This window comes from Patagioenas fasciata, chromosome 1, assembly GCF_037038585.1.
Source record: "Patagioenas fasciata isolate bPatFas1 chromosome 1, bPatFas1.hap1, whole genome shotgun sequence".
Taxonomy (NCBI): domain Eukaryota; kingdom Metazoa; phylum Chordata; class Aves; order Columbiformes; family Columbidae; genus Patagioenas; species Patagioenas fasciata.
Window position 1 is genome coordinate 22,189,292 of NC_092520.1, and position 19,582 is coordinate 22,208,873.

At 40.4% G+C, this 19,582-nt stretch overlaps 1 protein-coding gene across 7 annotated transcripts in view; it reads right to left on the reverse strand.

Moving 5' to 3' along the window:
- The window catches only part of SPATA13 (spermatogenesis associated 13), a 153,660-nt gene that overhangs the window by 54,605 nt on the left and 79,473 nt on the right, over positions 1-19,582 (reverse strand). Inside the window, exon 1 of one of the 7 annotated variants that reach the window (XM_071804275.1) lies at positions 9,231-9,257. The exons of 4 other annotated variants lie outside the window; for them this stretch is intronic. In XM_071804275.1, the coding sequence (XP_071660376.1) occupies positions 9,231-9,242 (12 nt within the window). In that variant the 5' untranslated portion in view covers positions 9,243-9,257. Of the gene's footprint in view, positions 1-6,956; positions 6,979-7,396; positions 7,630-9,230; positions 9,258-19,582 lie in introns of those variants that run through there. 2 more of the 7 variants (XM_071804288.1, XM_071804294.1) reach the window with 2 other exon arrangements.

Consider the following 19,582-nt stretch of genomic DNA (forward strand, 5'->3'; position numbering starts at 1 on the left):
TGTTTTTCCCTTTAATCTTCTTTTAAATGTGCTTTGCTGTTTCACTGAGTTTGCTCAGCTATGTTAAACACAGAGACCTAATTTAGGGAGAACACAATAGCGCAATGGAGCGACACCATCAATGAAAAATGACCCTTGTGTACCAGGTTACCATTATCCCATCTCCAAGTTGCTCTTAGTCACCCACCTACATCACTACAGCTGCATGCAACTTCATGATGGCTTCAGCCTTTCAGGCTGCTTGAATGCTTTTATAACCCCACGGGGTCTGACTGTGATGCTATTCTTTATCCCCATCCTCAAGAGGCATTATTCAGACAGCATGACATGAAGAGATGGCTGGTACTACAGAAAAGCAGTTTCCAATAAACAGATCATTGTGTTTAAACATAAAGACGACTTCCAGTTGCCAATTAGGAAGGCTGAATTCCACCTTTATTTTGTGGCTCACAAAGTGTAAGATGTAGGAAGCAAAAGGACCTTGGAGATCTAAAGTAGACAGAAATAGGAAGGAAAAGAGATTAGACAATTATTTTTTTGTCTGTTTGGTTGGTTTGTTTTGGTTTTGGTTTTGTCTTGAAAAAATGTTATATTAGACTATCTATTAGACGGGTGTACATTAAAGTGATATGGACTAGTTGGGAAGAAAGAGTGTGATCTCAGAAGAAGTTGGGATTGTCCCATTCTGCAGTCATTTGTTTTCTCATCCTTCTCTGCTCTACCTGTCACCCTTTCCTATGTCACACCCTTTGCTGCAGGGTCTTATGGCCCTACAGCCCTTCTGTATTTATTATATTTTCCTCACTCAAAATAATAGTATGTAAAAGTGACTATTAAGAGGTCTTTATCATCCATCTTCTCCACCCACTTAATTGCCCTCCTATCCTGCCCTCTCTATTCAAAAATGTCCTTTCAAAATTACCTGAGGATATGAAGAATAAATACATAGAGAAAGGGCCTTGAGGAGTTTGAGGGCTGAGGACCACCTGCAGCAGGTGTTTGCACCGCTCCAGCTGGGGGGCTGGAGTGACAGTGGGGATCTGGCACACTTCATTCCTTTTTTGTGTGTGAGCTTGGGTTTATTTGATTTCTGAGTGAATCTCATTCAGCTGTGCTGGAGGGAGCAGTGATACAGTAGCAGCGCAGTGGTGTAGAGTCCATCAGATATTAGAAAAGGTGGAAATGCTTTAAAAGTGAAGCAGGTAGTGGACTTCATTAGGAATGATAACACGTCAGTAGAAATTATGCAAAGTTGTATAAGATCATCTTGCTTCTGATGCTTATTATAATAAAATAACAGGTCCCAGTAGAATAATTGGCCCAGCATGATGCAACTGGTGATAGTGCAGCCACACATCTTAGTTAACTCCATGCCGGCCAGGGTGAAATGCCCTGAACAATTACAGCTTTTAATACATTCAAGAGGTCAGAACAGTGAATATCAAACTCAGATCAGAAGAATGAGAAACAGGCGGCATTTGAGGAGGAAAATCAGAGTGTGGTGGTGGTGTTAATCAGTAGAGGCTTCTAGACGATCTTGATTCATATGCTTCAAGAACCACACAGGTTTGGGTTTTTTTCAATTAGTATCAATAGTTCTCTTTGTTTAGTCTCTTTTTACAAATATAAACTTGCTGTCCTTGTTACAGTCTGAACTAAATTAACATTCATGGGCACATTTCTTGTGCCAGAAGATTGAATTACCATCTCCACCATGTTTCTCTTTCTTTTTCAGAAAAAAAAAAAAAAACAAAACCAAAAACAAACCCAAAAAACAAAAAACACCAACAAAACAACAAGTTCTTGCTATAACTTGTCAATAACTTCTATTCTTTGTTCAAATTTACTCTATCAAAAATCCCGTGGAATGGAAAAGCTAGAAAAAAAACAATTTGTACAAAGTGGATACCAATGAAGTGCTACAACAACATATATGTGCTGGGACTTTTCAATAAAATACGTGCTTTGAATTTAGCCTGCCTGAAAACTTCAAAACAATAATAGGCCTTTAACTAATAGCCATCCCTCTCCTTTCCTGGTGCTGTAGTAACTACCACCTTCTTTATTAACTACAAAAATCAGGACTATCTTTAAATATGGATGGTCAAATTTAAGCAAATTGTCAGTTCATTTTGTCAGGAAAAGAAGTTACCTGATTTTAAAGATGCAGAAACACAATGCTGCTCACTTGAAATCTTATTTCTCTGAACGTGGAATCAGACACATACAGATTCATAAATTTTGGGCTAGCTTACTGATCGTGTTAAAAACAGGCATACATAATAAATTAGATCTTTTATCAGCAGAATAGTCAAGGAAATATCTTGCAGCCTGATGTTATTTTTAATATTATAATTGTTTCTAGGAATTAATACTATGAATACATATTGACTGCCTCTGTAAGATATTGCAGCTGCACAGGTCTGTCATCCAGCTACACTGAAGGTATGAGGTAGGGTTGGTACAGCTCACTCATGCCATTGGAGACCTGAAAACTTGTGAACGTATGCTCATTTGGGCTAGCAGAGGATTCCACTGGCTAGCATCTATTGGTGTCAATATTTCTGTTAGACTTCTATTTTTTTTTCGTTCGGGGTTGCTTGGTTGGTTGGGGTTTTATAACTGTTTCAAAGTGGCAAAGCTGACAAGCTATCTGCAAAGGAAAGAAAAGAGTCCCTGCACTTTCTGGTTAATACTCCTCCATATTATCAATATACCTCTGTGCAATAAAGATTTTGGTAGGAAATCAGAAGATTTTTAAAGATTGGAACATTGGAATTGGGCAACTGTCTTCCTATTAGAAGATCAAAGAAGAAAACTTCACTTACTTAGCCTGAAATGAGTTAGTTATGGATACCTAAGGTACCAAACAGCATAATTGCCTGAAATGGGAGGACTGGAAGCAGTGTTCCAAAAGACCTTTATAGCTCATACACACATATTCCTATGAGCAGAGGTTAAAAAACTCTGGATTTTACCAGCCCTGAAAGTAATGGTAAATCATCTGTAAAAAGTGAAACCCCCATCAAAGGCAGGAAAGATGTCTTTATGACTGAGGCTGGGAAAGAGGGATTCTGGATTTTGTTTCTCTCTGACCTTGGCAGTTCAACATACTTTTCTCAGCCTAAGTGCCATATGTGTAAAATAAGTGATGGTAGGAGTAGTATCTCATAACCCATGGGCCTGCAAGGACAAATCCATCAGTGCTTCTCTGGCACTTTGATGCTTATGGTGATGAGAGCTACAAAAAGTGTACACACAAAGAAAATAATCCATTATCTACCCATGCAGAGGACTAACCTTAAAGTCCAGTTTTTTGAAAGGAGTTCAGACTAAAGTGCCTGTTTCAAGACTCGATTGCCTATTTTGATGATGGTCCATTAATCTTCTAAACTGGAGTCTGCAAATCTGGCTAATATTTTATGTCTTGTAAGAGCACAGGATAGCTCTGAATGTGAAAGATTACACATTTTCTTACTATGAAAGTTAATTTACATTGGTGAGCTGACTTTATCTAAACATTGCAAACAGCAAAATGGACACTTTGGTTTCTGTCAGTCACACTGCCCCTTTTTAAAAATGCCCTGTTAAACTTCAGGTTAAGAAAAATCTAATAAGAAAAACCTTAGCAGCCGTTCCCTCAACATGCTGGGGTACATAATAAAAATACTAAACTGAAGGTGAGAGCTAAATTTCTAGCTACAGTATGAAAGGGAGGCAGTTTGCATCAATTCTGTCCAAGGACTGTGTTTTCCTAGGCAATACTCTCTCCCCAATTCTCACTTTTCATGATGTAATTCAGCAGACTTTCTGTTTCTGTGCCAGGACTGGAACGGCTGCTTCGCTCTCTCCTGTTATCACACACTGACCCAGAGACGCTGTCGCTCCCCGTAGACAACCTGCTCCTGTTCACATCGTCTCCTTTGACCTGCCTGGTCTCTATGGGTGAACGTAGAAGTGAGCAACACGATCTAGTTGAAAATGTTGCTGCTCATTGCAGGAGGAGTGGGCTAGATGACCTTTGAAGGTCCCTTCCAACCCAAATTATTTCATGATTCTGTGGTGCCTCCAGCTGATCTAAAAGCGTGCCACCACATAAGGGAGAGATGCTGGACATGCCTTCTGCTTTTTCCTGCCAGGCCATGCGTGGAACCAGCTCCCCCGGCTGCACCCAAGCTGTTGCAGGGCGGGAGGTGGAAGGAGCATCCAAAGGGAGGGAGGAAGGCACAGGAAGGCGAGTGGAAACTCCTTTCACAAACAGTAGGACTACTGAAATTACTCCAGGCTCAGAATTTTTCTCAGGAGCTTCCCAGGAGCACTGTGAATTGGAAAGGACTTATGTTGTGTTTCAAAGTCATAGGGTGTCAGGACATGTGGGTGTGCAGGTGGTGGTGCTGGGTGGGTGTCTGTAGCAGGTTCACAAGAGACACAAGGAAACACAAATTCTGTGGCAACATCCCAAGCAGGAAATATTTTTAAGTATGTTCTCTGAAAAAGCAGGAAAACACTTTCTGGTTAATGTTTGATTGAATTTGTTATGAAATGCTGTTGTGTCCAATTCAGAGATTAAAATCAATCATTAAGGTAAAAAGATATTTTAATCTGCTTTACATTCAATCTCTGATTCAGTTTCAGTTCCATCTTCACCACAAAAATAATGCAATATAGTCCCAGTGCAAGGACAACTGGCACTGTTCAACACCTCAAAAAATACCGCTTGTAAAATAACTCAGTAAAGATGCCATCTAACTCTTTTTTGAGGCAGCAAAAATTTTGGCAGGCCAATCTATGCTTTATTATTAGTTATTCAGTCTCATTGGTAGGATGTAGAGGCAAACCTTTAGTATTGTGCTGAAATCAGTTGTTTTAAAACCTGTTTCCACCAGTCTCTGCAGCAGCAGGGAACAGGGCCTCCCTGTCCAGCACTTGCAGCAGAGCCATATGCAGCATATGTTCAGCTGAGCCACTGCTGACACCCCCTGTCAGCATCTGGTAATTTTCCTAGCAGGGACAAGATCTACATGAAAGCTTTAACTCTCAAAGTCCTGAAGAGCCACAGGCAAATACATTCCAGAATAATTGTTTTAACCAAAGAGTCAGAGGTGCACTTTTATAACAAGCCAATTTCAGCTGACCATAGTATCAGCTTTATACTTCAGCATATCAGGCCAAGAGAGGATGCCTAATTTATCAGAAATCCTGCTGTCCCTCAGCTGATAAACAGCTCCTGTTCCATGTTCAGCTCTCTGATTCACAAATACTGCTGCCTGAGCAACGCCGAAATAACAGCCGTCCCGCTCCATGCACAGTGGTTTAGGTCTTGATTTTCCAACACTTAAGCCAAGTACATTATACAAAAACTTGAAAATGATTGAAAATTGACTATTACATTTTCCATCATTCTGAAGTCTGAGGAAAGGGGGACAGAGAGAGTTCAGGCTCTGCAGAGAAAGAAATCCCTTCTAAGGTTTGCAATAAGACATAGCAACTTCTACTAAATCATTCAATATCCTAATGAAGCATATTCTCTTTTCTCACCAGTCTTGCTTCCCTCATTGCTTAGGGCACCAAAGCTACAACATAGTTACTAGTAGAAACCAACACATAATTTTTAGCCAAATCTCATTTTACTGGAACTTCTAAGCTTTTGAGAGCTTATTATTCTAGATTCAACCTGGTATTAAATGAGAGGGGAGTGAAATCCAGGCTTTACACTGAGAATTAAACAGCTTTGCTAATACATAGTAATGAAAGGGAATTACAGTACAACTAACCCAGTCTCATTTCCCCTAAACCAGGAGCTGTTTTCCCAGGGAGGATATTCAGTACTTGTGACTACTTTCTGCTGCAATATTCTTACATGGGATCATGTGGTGCATTCATCCTACGCTTAAAGTTTTGGAAAATACTTCATTGGCATCACCAGTCCAGTTTTGTTCCCATAAACTTCTACCTATTTCCCCACTTTCTTTTAATGGGTAAACAACTCTTCTTAGGGTTCCAAGCTTAGCTAATTGTGCTTAAAGTTACACAGAAACCTCTCTAACTTATTAAAGACTCCTAAAACCTCTGTTTTGTTTGAGTTCTTTGCTTATTCCCCAGAAAAGCACAGTAGCCAACTTCACAGTCATTATGCCAAGAAAACTGGCAGTCAGCAAGTTGCTTAATCTTCACTCACATACCGATTTCAGTTAGAGTACATCGCCAGAGCTGTGATCTTGCAAAAGTTTTACCTATGTGCTTCTCTGCTATCGCATGCTAAAAATCACACCAATCTCAAGAGATAATCCACACATAAATGTGTGTGCAATTGATAGTTAACTTGCGGGTGGAAGGGCAAAGGCCAACGGTATGATTGCTTATTTTGAAAAGATCCGGTTATGAACACACAGGTGTATTTGAATTAAAGTGGGACACCTGCAACAGTTCCTGGAGCAGAATTGTGCCTTGGTCTTTGGCCAACCTTAAGTATAAGTTTGAAGGCAAAATTTGGGTTTTGGTTCCTAATAACCACTATTTGCAGGTGATACCAGGACCAAAATCAAAGAATACCTCCTTGCTTGCCTAGCATGGCAGGGTATTGAACAGGGAAGGCAGGGGCTGCCTTCTTGGAATTAATTTTCCCTGCTTGTAGACGTTACTTCAAGGTTTCAGGTCCTGTCCTTTTCCTTGCAAACAATGGAACATTATGGCTTTCATCTGCATATAAACCAGCAAGAATAAGTTTTTAGAAACTATGTTACAGCACTTTTTCTGTGCCAAATGCATCTGGATTTACCACACAGATCAATTCCGCACTCTTCTCCTGAAACAAGTTTCAGAGAAAGAGTAATAATTACTACTATAGTTTGCACAGGCTACACCACATCTTGGTCTCATTAAGATACATTTGCTTATTAAATATTAATCCTGGCTTTCCAAGATGTAAGCAACAGATCAGCTTCAGCAAAGCCTACCTTTCAAAATGTTGGATTCACAGTGGAGGACAGTACTGCATCCCAGGGCCATTGGTGACATTGCGCCAGTGCAGGCAACACCAGGGGCTGGGTTCTGCAGCCGGGTGGGTTTCTGCCCACGGGAGCTCCAGAAAGCCAGGGTGGTGCCAGGGAATGTGCCCCCTGATGCCACTGCCTGCAGGATCCCCTTGAAGTCACAGCATGTGCCCCACTGTATAGTGTGTGAGCCCAGCAACGTGTGATGCACAAATGGCTTTGCTAGGTTAACTGCGCGGATTATCTGCAGCTCCAAAAACCACAAGCACTTTAACAGAGGGGCAAAGCACACTGCAGCCAACACACAGAAGATTAAATATTAGTCTCAGCCATGGTTTTCCATTTAGCTGGAACAACTAATAAAACTGTAATTGTAAAATGTAATTAATTACCACCATACATACCTTAATGTTTATGTCTTCCAGCAGCCATTAGCTATGAGATCTGTTGTTCTGGATAAGATTTAATCTAAATATATGAAAATCCATTGCACAAAATATTGCCCAGTTACAGTGTGAACCTTGTTCCAGAAAACCTGTTCGGTTTTTGAAAAGCCTGTTGTTGCCCAGATTCAGGGCTTGGTCCTGCAAATGCTGAGCACCCTGTGAGCCCTTAAACGCTGCTGGCAGGGAAAGGGACTCAGCATGATCCAGAAGCAGTCAGTACCTTGTGGGACTGAATCTGAAGTTAATATATAACAAACAGCTGCACAGCGGTGTATGAAATCAGGAAGTTAAACATACACTTAAAGTAACTGTAACAGCAGAGAAGCAAGCATATTTACAGGAACATTACCTTAAAGCCTTTGTCCTGAATAGGCTCATATGCAGCAGTCCTACGTATTTACCGTATGAAAGCAAAGGTTTGGGGAGTATTCTGGTGAAAGCAAAATTGAGCAGCCAAGGCAGAAATAAGCTGAAGTTGCAACCAAAGACTTCTAGTTAAATATTGTGCAAACTGTGAGTTGGTTATTATCAGCTGGAATCTCCCCTGAGCAAGCTGCACCTGACAGCATGGACAAAATGGATGACCCAGCATGGCACTTGCGAAATACATATCCACAATAATGAAAATAACAACAAACCTCAAAACTTTACCACCAAGCTCTAGTATTTGCAGGTGTCAGCAGCAGAACCAAATGCCAAAAATCAGACCTGGTCATACCTGGTCATTTATTGTAACAAACAAAGGAGGCAGAAATCAAAGGTATAATTATGTCTTTGAGAGCTGCAAAGCACCACAGGAGGGTAGCGGGGTGTGCAGAAGGCATTGCAGGCAGGGAGCTGAGTTATCCCAGTGGCAGAACAACACGGTGCAGAAATCTAGATACACGCCTTCCAGAAAGATGGGACCTGCACAACCCTGCTGTTGCTGCCTGGTGTACGGAGGGAGCAGCTACACTCTCCCAGAGACCCACATGTATCCACAGAGCCTGATATCATACATGAAAATGTAGAATGCCCCTGGCTTTGTACCCTCCAGTCAGAAGGACCTGTACAGCTCCCTCCTATATGGAAAACAAAATAATATATAACAGAAGATCCGCTGGAATGTGATTTGATCTTCTCTTTTCCTCCTCAGGAAAAAACAGCAACTTTCAACTGCATTTTTTTTTCTGAATTAGAGTAGCAGGACATGGAGAATAACTGCAAACCTGAATGCAAGAGAACATTAATTTAAAGATCAATTAATGTCAGTCGTATGTTTCTTGGAGTTATTATGTGAATAATCACAAGGAGAATTTTAAATGGCAATATTACATTCATGTCTTAAAAGTAGAAATGCCAACAGATTTACTTAATACTAGATTTACATAACCAAGATAATTTTCAAAACCTAATTAATAATTTATAATGAAGTATGAGGCTTCATATATGTCTCATGCAAAATTTGCAAATAAAATATTATTGAATTCCCAATTATTACTTAAATTCATTTTAGCTGACAGCTCTGCTGGAATCTCATTACCAAGAAAATTAAGTACATGAAAGTATAAAGACAGAACTACAACTCCACAATATTTGACTTGTGCTCAAAGCCTTCATTGGAAAGGAGAAACAAGCTCTTCACTGCCGTACTCTTTTCATGCAAGGCTGGACTTTTACCATTTTAAACCTTCCGAGTCAGATACAAGGTCTACTAAAGTCAAGGAGACTTTCCTCTGCTTCTGTCAAACTTTAAGTAAAGATTATTACAAAAGCTAAGTCCAAGTAATTTTTTTAGTCCCAAACTACTCACCAGGGTGCTCATCTAGGATGCTGCCATATCAATGTCAATCCTGCCATCTTTGCTTGACTTCCTGCTGGTTGGAATGGAACATTCTTGAGCTTGGAGGAAGAGGTGACTCTTGAAAGTCAAACAGCTTTCCTCTCTCCAGAATGTTCTCCCATGGGATTCTTCCAAGTAGATTCCTGAAGAGGCCAAAGTCTGCTTTCTTGAAGCCCAGGGCTGTGATCCTGCTATTAGTCCTGTTTCCCCCTCTCAGGATCTTGCACTCCATCACTATTGGTCACTGCAGCCAACCTCCATATCCTCAACCAGATCTTTCTTGTTTGTAAGCATAAGAAGATCCATCAGAATGCCTTTCCTCACTGGCTTCTCAGTTGCCAGTGTCAAGCACTCCAGAAATCTCCTGGATTGCTTTTGCCCCTCTGTGTTGTCCCTCTGCCAGACATGGGAATGATTTAAGTTCCCTGTGAGGACCAGGATTTCAATCATGTAATGGTTTAGCATCTGATAAAATTCATGGTGGCTGCAGAATTTCTGCCTTTGATTGCTACTAGTTGTAAATCTGCTACATTTTCAGAGGACCGTTCCCTCTCTGGAAACTACTATTACTTTTTACAGCCACTGCCAGTAGTCTCAACCAAAGCAAAGGCGGCTTCAGAAGCCTTGGACATGAAATACACTGCTAGGAGTAATATGTTTAGATTGGTGATCTGAGTTTAGGCATGTTAACACAACACAAGGAATCATGTTTCCCATGCTGTATATATTCTGTAAATAAAAGAGCTGTCTTTCAGGGACATTCACCCACTACTGTTTATTAACTCGAAACTAAATTGAAAATACAGAAAAATGGAATAACAGTTCACTTACCATCAGTTCGTGCCAAATCTTTTACTATAATCAGAACACATTAAAACAACAAAGAAGCTGAAAAAAGTATCCATGTCTGCATGTTGCTGTATCAATTACGTTAAGGCATCTCAATCTTAATAACCCCCCCACAATACAAAGCAGGTCCTATAAGAAGGGCAATCCTCCCTGCAAATATTTAGGTTAGCGGTTGCAAAGTAACCCAAGCACAGCACCATTCATAAGGCCAATTCATCACCAGGTCATACAAGGCAATTAGGCCTGGATACTAGGTGCAGAGGAGAGCAGATTAACAACCACCACCTGAAAAGATGTTTTAAGTGATCCTGTTTATTTTTAACAATATTTTAAAGCCTTTGAGAAGATTAATTCCTCAGCCCAAGAGCTGAGTACCTGGCTGTTGCTAAAGTAAACCAATGTACTATTTGAGTCCTCAGCCCAGGAATAGGGCTTGGGAGTGATACTGCTTCAATACTGCTCTTATCAGTACACAAAAAACACCACTGTCCTTTGCCCTGAAAGTCTGATTTCTTTGCAACAAGATGAAAAAGCCCCTACAATTTTTCTCTGTCACACAGAAAATATGCAACAGATTATATCCATAAAAATAAAAATTGTGTACGTGTATTCTTCAATAATAAGAGCCTGCTTCATAAAGAAGACTGTTTAAAATTGTTATTAGGGACGTGGTCTCTCCAGTACTATCAGTGGTGAGTAATGGAGTTTCTAACACTGAGGTTAAAGTGCTTCTGATAAAATACAGGAAATACACCTATTTTAAAAGATACTAGATGAGATGTCAATATTTTAAATAAAACCAGATACACTGGAAATAAACACTGAAAGATCCAGGACAAGATTTTGAGCCAGATTTTTGAATCTCATTCTGAAGAGGAAGTTGGTAGGTAGGATCCGCTGCACTAGATTCGACCAAAAAAGCCATCTAACCAACTCTCTTGTCTCCAAGTGGCTTAAGGAGGAACAAGAAACAAGATGAACACAGAAAGATTTCCCTCCCTATTTTGCTCTCCCATCTTCTGTCAATCTGAGGTTTAGAATCTTCCTAAATCAGAGGCTGCATGCAGAACATGGTATTTTCTAGTTCTACTAGGCCAGTCTTCCATGCTTTCTTTCAATTTTCACTAATGCTTTGGCTTCCACATCGCCATATTTCACTGAATTCTCATAACTGGTACCCTGGGGGAAATGTATTCCCTTTGGTGATGCAGTGTCTGTTTGAAAGCCCCACCATGCTGGAGGGTGCCAAGAGCTGGGTGCCTCCAGCCCCACAGATGTGGGTGTTGGAAGAGGTGAAGTAACAAACAGGAAGGATGGGTTTCCAGGAGATGAGAAAGGGGAGCACAATTTGCAAGAGGATGTATAGGTAGATATGCAAGTTAGGTTTCTGGACTATTGCCCAGTTATTTAAGTGATGATCATACTTGCTTCTTGGTCCATTAAGAGAGAATTCCTGGTTTTTAACAATCTCAATGACTGTAATACATAAATCACAAATAAATAATTCATTCTTTAAAAACATGCTCTTCTTGATTCTTTTTCCTAGTTTCTCCACATGCTACTCATATTTTATGCTGTCATTCAGGCTTTAAGTAACATATTTAATTCACTCAACTCTTTTACAAGCCAGAAAGTCAGAGCAGTCAGAGCCCTACTGATGGATACCACCAGTTCCCCAAAATCTGTCATTCCTCTCTCAGCAGCCGGTGCACCAGGAAGTACCAGGTTCTGCGTTAACCTTTTCTTTAGCACGTTACACAGGTGTGTAACGAGTGAGGTATTTAACCAGCTTGGCTATTTTCTTCCTGGGTAGCTAAGCTGTTCCATCAGTAACATAAAAATGTTTTAAGAACACAGAAACAAAGAACCTGATATGCCAAGGAGCCCTTCGTTCATTGTTGGGAGGTTACTTTTAATTAGAAGGTCCTGATTAACACACTGGAACAAGGCAATAGCTTACTTCAAACAGTTCTAGATCATTGTACTTAAAATTGCTGACCCTTGTCATAAGCAAGGACAACAAGTGATGAAGACAAAAAGAAAACTGTTTCAGCTCTCAGTGAATTTGAAGTCTTATTATAGGACTTTTTAGAAATGCAGTAACCTGTAAAAGTCAACTTTCAAATATTCATTTCATATCATCATCAACAGACAAACTCTTCCCATTAGTCATTCAGTCCCCAAATTGATGGTATCAGATAGGAATTTAATTTAAAATAATGTTTTTATACAAGATTTGTCTTCAAAATTTTTGCATTGAGTTTATTTTTCTAGTTGGTGCAACCTAACATATCATCATCAGCAGCAGTACTAGTAGTATTGCTTGATTCTGGTTTGTTTAGTCTGTTAACTGTCTGAACCATTTTACTCACGTAGTTTGCCCAGAGACAGCATTATTTACTTCTTAGAAAAAGCATTATGGTTGTAATTAAGTTTCTGCAACAGTATTAATGCAGGAACAGATCCCAGCTTCATTTGAAGGTCTTAGCTTCAGTTCTTCCATATGCAAGTAGAACATGAAATTACCATAACTAAGAACTAGTAGAAAATACAAGAGAATAAGGAACTATGCTCCTCATCATGGAAACACTAAGCATGGTAAAAAAGAATCCAGGGTCTCTTGTAGACAAGTTTCCTTCATTAGAAAGAAGGAAACACTGAATGAAATATGCAGGTTAAGCTCAGCAACTGCTGCAGTGTATCTGTCCTCCCTCAGGTGGGTAGTTGGATGAGCTGTTGAACATCTGAACTCTGAACATTACAACAGATTCTCATTTTCTACTGCCACACCTGCATAAAACCTGCTTTTATTTTCTCATCATGGGAAATGAAGGACAAGGGAAAGAGAAGAACTTCATAATACGTAAGATAAACTGGGAAGTTTAATCTAGAACCATAGAATACAAGTAAAATAGAAACCACTGGAATAATTAATTTATTAAATACAGTAATCCTTAATTTAATCAGGAAAGCAAATTAAGAAAGCTGTCCAAGATAAAGAATTAATTACCTATTAAATCTAACAGGATGCAGCTGATGCTTAATAGGCAAATCAAAGTCACTTTTAGCTAGAGTTCAATAGCTTCATCCAATAGGATTGTTTGGGTGCATGAAAATAAATGAGTTGTCTTTATGAGTTCCTGTACACCAAATTAACTCTTACTTGATGCTACTTGTGCACCCGGCAATTGGAAAGCTGGCCTCCAAAATGCAATGCTAGTTGCCAGAAGCATATGTAAGACAAGCCCTGTGTAGAAGCAAAGCCACATTACATTGTAGTTAAACTGTTCTTGAATTTGTTTAACATAATTAATCAAATTCAGTATGTTTCCAGGGAACATAAAGCCTTTGCATAGCACAAAGAAACATGACAAAACAGAGAAATGCCAAATACGACATTCTGGCTATCTATGAAAAATGCAAGATCAAAATCAAAGAGTCTTGCCTTGAAGGCAGCAGCAGCCGCAGTCCCACAGGCTCCATCACAGCCCCAGGTCAGACACTTTCCAACCGACTCGCAGACAGGAAGGAAAGGTGTAGCACAGAGACAGAGATCTCAGACACAAGGGATGCTGTCCATCATCTCTCACCTGCTCCTGCTCAGAGCCAACAGGCAGCTTGGAGGAAGCTGTGGGGATCAGCAGGGAATGAATTTGCTCCTGGTTGGACCAAGGACAAATGAGCTGCTGGCACTGTAGACACCACCCTTTCCCTGCTGTGAGCTGTTTATTCCTCGTATCTTCACCCGAACCTCAGTCTCAATTATTTCAGCAAATTGTTCTAGAAAAGCTATGCAGATCTGTTAGAAAGCATAAAATAAGCAGGTAACCCTAAATAAATTTGTTAAAATATATGAAGCAAATGTATTGGTGATGAAATGTCAATTATCAGTTTCTATAAAGACTATTAGAATATAGATTGGCAAGAGACTGTGTGCAAGGACCAACTCCTTGCAAGATCAAGGCCATAATATACCAAATATTTGTCAAGTATGTGGGTGAATTTGTTCATTCTTGCTGTGAAACTCACTTTCCACTTCCCAAACACAAATTTTTATGCCTATTATGAGAGTGTTATAGTCTCCATTTCTCTGGTGACTTCTTTAATGTCGTGCAAAAACCAGTTGTCTGTTTAACGATAATTTGACACAAACATGTCTCTAAGGGAAGGAAAAAATACTTCATTTAATCTGTTTTCTATTAGCAACACATTTCATTCTGGGGCTAATTTAACTTATGACCTGATAATTATTTCTCTGTAAATAATAATTATTTCTCTCTAACTCATTAAACACATTAAACATACTACATGTGTGCATTAAACACACTATGTCACAGTGACTTGATAAAGCAGGTTTGAGAACCTGAAAATGTGGCAATACTTTCCAGGATAAGATAAGAACTCAGCTCTTCTCTGTCATATCACTTGTGAATTTTGGACAGTTTCTATTTGCAGCCTATCTATTTAACTCCCAGTTGTCATGTCCTTTCCTTTCCTAGGACTTCATTGTCTTATACAGCTATTAATTTCTCTTGCCAAACTTGGCTTTCATTGTATCCCACTTTGCTAGAAAGTTCTCTCCTGCTGCTATTCTCATAGCAGTACAGCACGGTCTGCACAGAAAGGAAAACATACTCTGGATTCCCACTTGCGGTAGATGAGTGGAAATACTTTTCATTGCCTTCAAATGTAAGACTGTTAACCCCAATGACTAATCAAACCAAGCTCTTCAGTACAGTTGTGTCTCCATTTATGTTCACAGGGGATTTTTAAATGATGTAACATCTCAGACATACAATTGTTTCTAGTGATATAGGTGTTTTCCTTGTTAATTTGGTACCATGTGCCAGCAGTATAAGTACATGCAGATTTGGGAGACTTTGTTCAACAGACTGGCTGTTGAAATTCGCCTTCCAACATTACTTGGAGCTGGCTTAAAATTGTGTGACATGTAACTCTTCTTATCACAATAATGCTTATTATTATCTGTTAACATGGCTTAATGTAATAACAATTTCAGGAGCAAAACCAAGCCATGTTTAGTTTTACTATTGAGCCACTGTTGTGTTTGGCTGATTTGAATTGGGGGTTCAGTCCCATAAACCATTTTCCTTCTCTTTAAAATAAACCAATTAGTACCAATGGAACAAGTCCTCCAGAACATACCTATATACAGTGTTAGTACTTTGAGAACAATAACAAAACCAGATTCTCAAAAGACCAAATAATACAAAGGATTGTCTCCCTCCCAGAACACAGCATTAACCAAAATTAGACATTTCATGTGCGTTAGCAAAGATCATTAATGAGTGTTTCAAATACTGGCTGATACCATGTGACTGAAGAATAGCAGATGTGATGCTTATATTTTAAAAAAGAGGGGGAGGGTTGCCTGGGCAATGAACTGACTCTTTAGACTGAGTCTGAAGTTGGTAAGATTTTACAGTCAATTCTGAAGGCTAGATTGGCTGAGGGAAAGCCGGGGAGCTTTGCCCCAGGTGAAGAGGAATCGTGTCCTAAAGCAGTAGATGATGGCAGACAGAAGCAGTAGCTGAGCACAGTGACAAGAGGAAGGTTATGCAATTTCAGGGATCAGTCACGGATGCAGGAGGAGGAAGAAGTGAAGTGATGTGTCAGTGTTTTATGAATGTAGCGGGAAGGACAAGCCCATGGAGGTATGATCCCTCTGCGCAGGTAGATACAAAGCCCTTGGCCGCTGCAGGGACAGGAACCAGGTTCACTCAACTCTACGCTTTTCTCAGTATTTTGCAATTCAACAATATTCTGGGGGAGAACTGTCTTTCAATTTTCTGCAGAAAATAAAAATATATTATCTTAATAAGTGGTGTCAGTTACTAAACCTCTACACAGATAAACCTGTCACAACAGTTGTACTAGGTATTTTGCTTACATCTAAATCAGATCAAGAACACATAAAATAACATTTCAATGGTTCAGGTTGTGCAATTTGGGCCACTTGTTTTACATGGTGGAGATTTACATGGTCTTCGCTAAGCTTTGATTATATTGCCTTATGAAACTGGAGGCCTCTGTGGGAGCTGCCCCAACAGTGTAAAGTACACACTACTTTCCTTGAAGATGGGGTTGCTTTTCAAGTTGCAGAAAAGGGGCTTCAGCCTGCCTCTGCTAGATCGATTCATTACAGAACTGTCATTCAAAAGCAGCCCATGCTCCACGGAGCATATGAAGATAACTGCCACAGGAGCTCACCCACAGCTGTAATTCCCATCTAGTTGGGAAGCTTTTTAAAATCTTCTAATTAAAAACCTCTACAGCCTTATTCAAGTCCGTCTCAGAGACCTTGACTTTTTCCCCTCAGCTGGGACACGTGTAAGTGTGACACTCTTCCGTATCGCAACAGAGAGGAAAAGCTTTCTGATGTCAGTCTCCTGGAGACTTCATCTTCCCTCAAAACTCATTGATGCTTATGTCTTTGACTCTTATTTTTGCTTTGAATAGACTACAATGACACTATTTAATGGAATATAAAACTTTGGATCACCTGTCTGCTGATCAGCAATTGCATCACTCTTCTTTTCTTCCAAAAAAGGTACCAATTCTGAGATTGGAAATCATTAATTGAACAGGGGACAGGTAAAAATAATGCAACCTCATTTACTTACAATAACAATTTTGAAAGACTGACAAAATATAAATACTTCTGTCACAGTCACATTCATGGTTTTAATAAGCATAAATAATTTCCCTTTATTCCCTTTCCTTTAATTATTCCATTCAACTCATTAAGAGGAAGCAACTTTTTATCAGCTGCTTCATAAACTCTTGGAAATAAATTCTGCTCATGGCCTTCTAGGGTTCTGGAAATTGAATATGTAGAGAGAGACTGATATCAAGGACTAGAAAATCACGTTGTTCCTTCTGTGTAGGAATCTAAAGGACAGTTACATTTAGATGACAAAAACTGCACGAGAAACGGGGATTGCTAACAGATGTGGTAAATTGGTAATATTATTTTCAAACCTCACAGGACACAACATGTTAGTATTCTTATGAGAGGAGAAAGAAAATAATTTATTTAAATATGAGATTCTCCAAGAGAATTTGTGGCCACTCTGAGAACAGATGACACTCAATGCCACTATCAGGGATGATACTGCAAATTGGAAGAAAGGCAACAAGTGCCAATTAGTCGCTCACAACTTTGACATGTTTGATTGCTCTTCATTCATTTGAGATTTGCTTGCTGATTGTACTAATTCACTGGAGGGCAAAAGGCTTTGGAAGAGATTTAAAAGGCATACAAGGAAATCTTGGTATCTAGCTCACCCTGGGAAGCTGGGTGTCTAACTGATGCTCTCTGTCTTCAGAAATTGTGCCCACCAATATGCTTCACCTAAGGACTAGAAAGAGGAGGGCAAGGAAACAAACACTAACATGGTTATAAAGTTCCCTTATTAGCCCTTCCTGCTCAAATAGTACATTTTTCCATCTAGAAATGAAGTCTGATTGGAAAAGGAGGATTTTGACCATCTGCTGAGAATTTCTGGATGACAAGTGACTGAGCCCACCACGGGCTGCAATGATCCAAGGAGACCCTCAGGCATGCTGCTGCCATGCACCTCCACAGTTTGCACAGAGGATGGGGTGCATTATGGACATACTGCAAGCCCCACGTTTTAGGGAGCAGAGCCCATTGTGTGCATAAACAAAGTCACTGTCCACGGGCAGAATCACGTGGCTCTCTTTACACCTTCCCAGGATTCCTATCTCTCAAAATGGCAAATTAGATCAGAGTGCGACAAGTGCCCACAGCACACAGTGCCTCCTCTTTCCAGTTAGGTCTGGTCTGGGTTCTAACACTGCTCTACAGGTCAGTGTCCAAAAACGCCACCATTAGTTACATGTGCTACACAGACTCGTTCAGCTTCCTGTGAGATAGCAGCCTGGTGCGTTGTAGTTACATGTCAATTTGCAACTGGAAGTAACTATTCCTGTGGTGTTTCTAACCACAGTTGATTAAACACGGAACCAGAGTCTTCATCCATGAATGACGTCGGTGGAAGCAATTCTTAATCAACTATTTCATGTGATTCCTCTGCTTCTAGGCTGCGGCAGGGTAAATCTAGTACTAAGAGGAATGCTGCTCTAAGCCAAGCAGGGTTGGACCAGTCTCCTAGAAAACCACGTGTGCGAGTACAGTGTGAAGTGCTGCTGGAAAGAGACATTTGGGGGTCAAAGCACATAGGGCTCAGATGATGTTCCCACTTGACCACCTCATAGGAATACGGGCAGTTTGCAGCACACAGGTATTAAAGAGCTTTGATTCAGCCAAGTCCATACACCTACGTGGTGCCTCGCAGTGTGTCACTGCAACACTTCTGTTGTGATGTGGGACATTCTTGTTGTAGAAGGGTAGAATCTAATCATGATGGCATCTATCAAAGAAAGGCTCAGCCCCAAAGTGAATCCAAGTGTGCAGATGCAGCCTAGCAGTAAGGTTTGTTTTAGGAGAATTGAGGCAGAATTAAAGAACACAGTCCTGCAGCTCTTATCTGTGAGATTAGCCACAGTGAGGCACATTGGAAACTTGCTGAGATAAATGGGAATTCAGTGGGCTTTGGATGAGCTCCCAGAGGAGCAAAAGGCTGCAGAAGTGAGACTCAAAGCATACAATCCCAGGCAGTTATTTTTCCTTGTATACAACAAGGCTGCAGAGCCTGTGGCATTCCTTGGGAAGCTTTTCATGACAGGGTGCTTGCAAGGAAGGCTGGGGGAAACAACAGTTTTCAGTTCCCTAAGTGGCAGCAGAGCAAGAAGGAGGGATGGTGCAGGCTGATGAGCATGAGCATGCAAAAGCTGCAGTGAGATGCAGGTAGGAGAGCTGGAGTGGACCAGGCTGGGGGAGAGTGATGGGGAAGGACCACCACACCAGAAGAGGTTGGGGAGAGCAAGGGGGTGGGAGGAGAAGGCTGCAAGGGGGCAGAGGGGTCTCCAGGTTGTGATGGATAGGTGAGAGCCAGCAAGGGAGAGCTGTGCATTCCCTATTCCTCCTGGCACCAAGGGAGAACATAGAGAAATATGCAGGTTAAACAAAGAAGCAAAGAGCTGCAGTAACGTGGGAAAGGCAGGTAGAGAGAAGAAAATGTCCCTATAAAGGCTTTCATATAGTTTTTCACAGTTTTGGTTTGTGTTTTGTCTTGGTTTTTTTTGTTTGTTTTTTTTTGTATGTTTGTTTTTAGACTGAATAAAACCAAAGCAGCCTTAAACACTTTAAACTCAGAAGGTGAGCCAGTGATTACTCAGCTCACCTGAGGTCCCTCTGGCCTTGTCAGTGCTGTTTTATTTTCACATAGAAAGCCATTCATGAAAATTTTCCAATGCATCAAGCGTAAACAAACTTTTCCTTTGCATAGGTAAGTATTTATTCCTAACCCTGTGATTTCCTCTCCTAAACCAAATATTTTTGTGTGTGTGGAACAACTGAAAGAAAA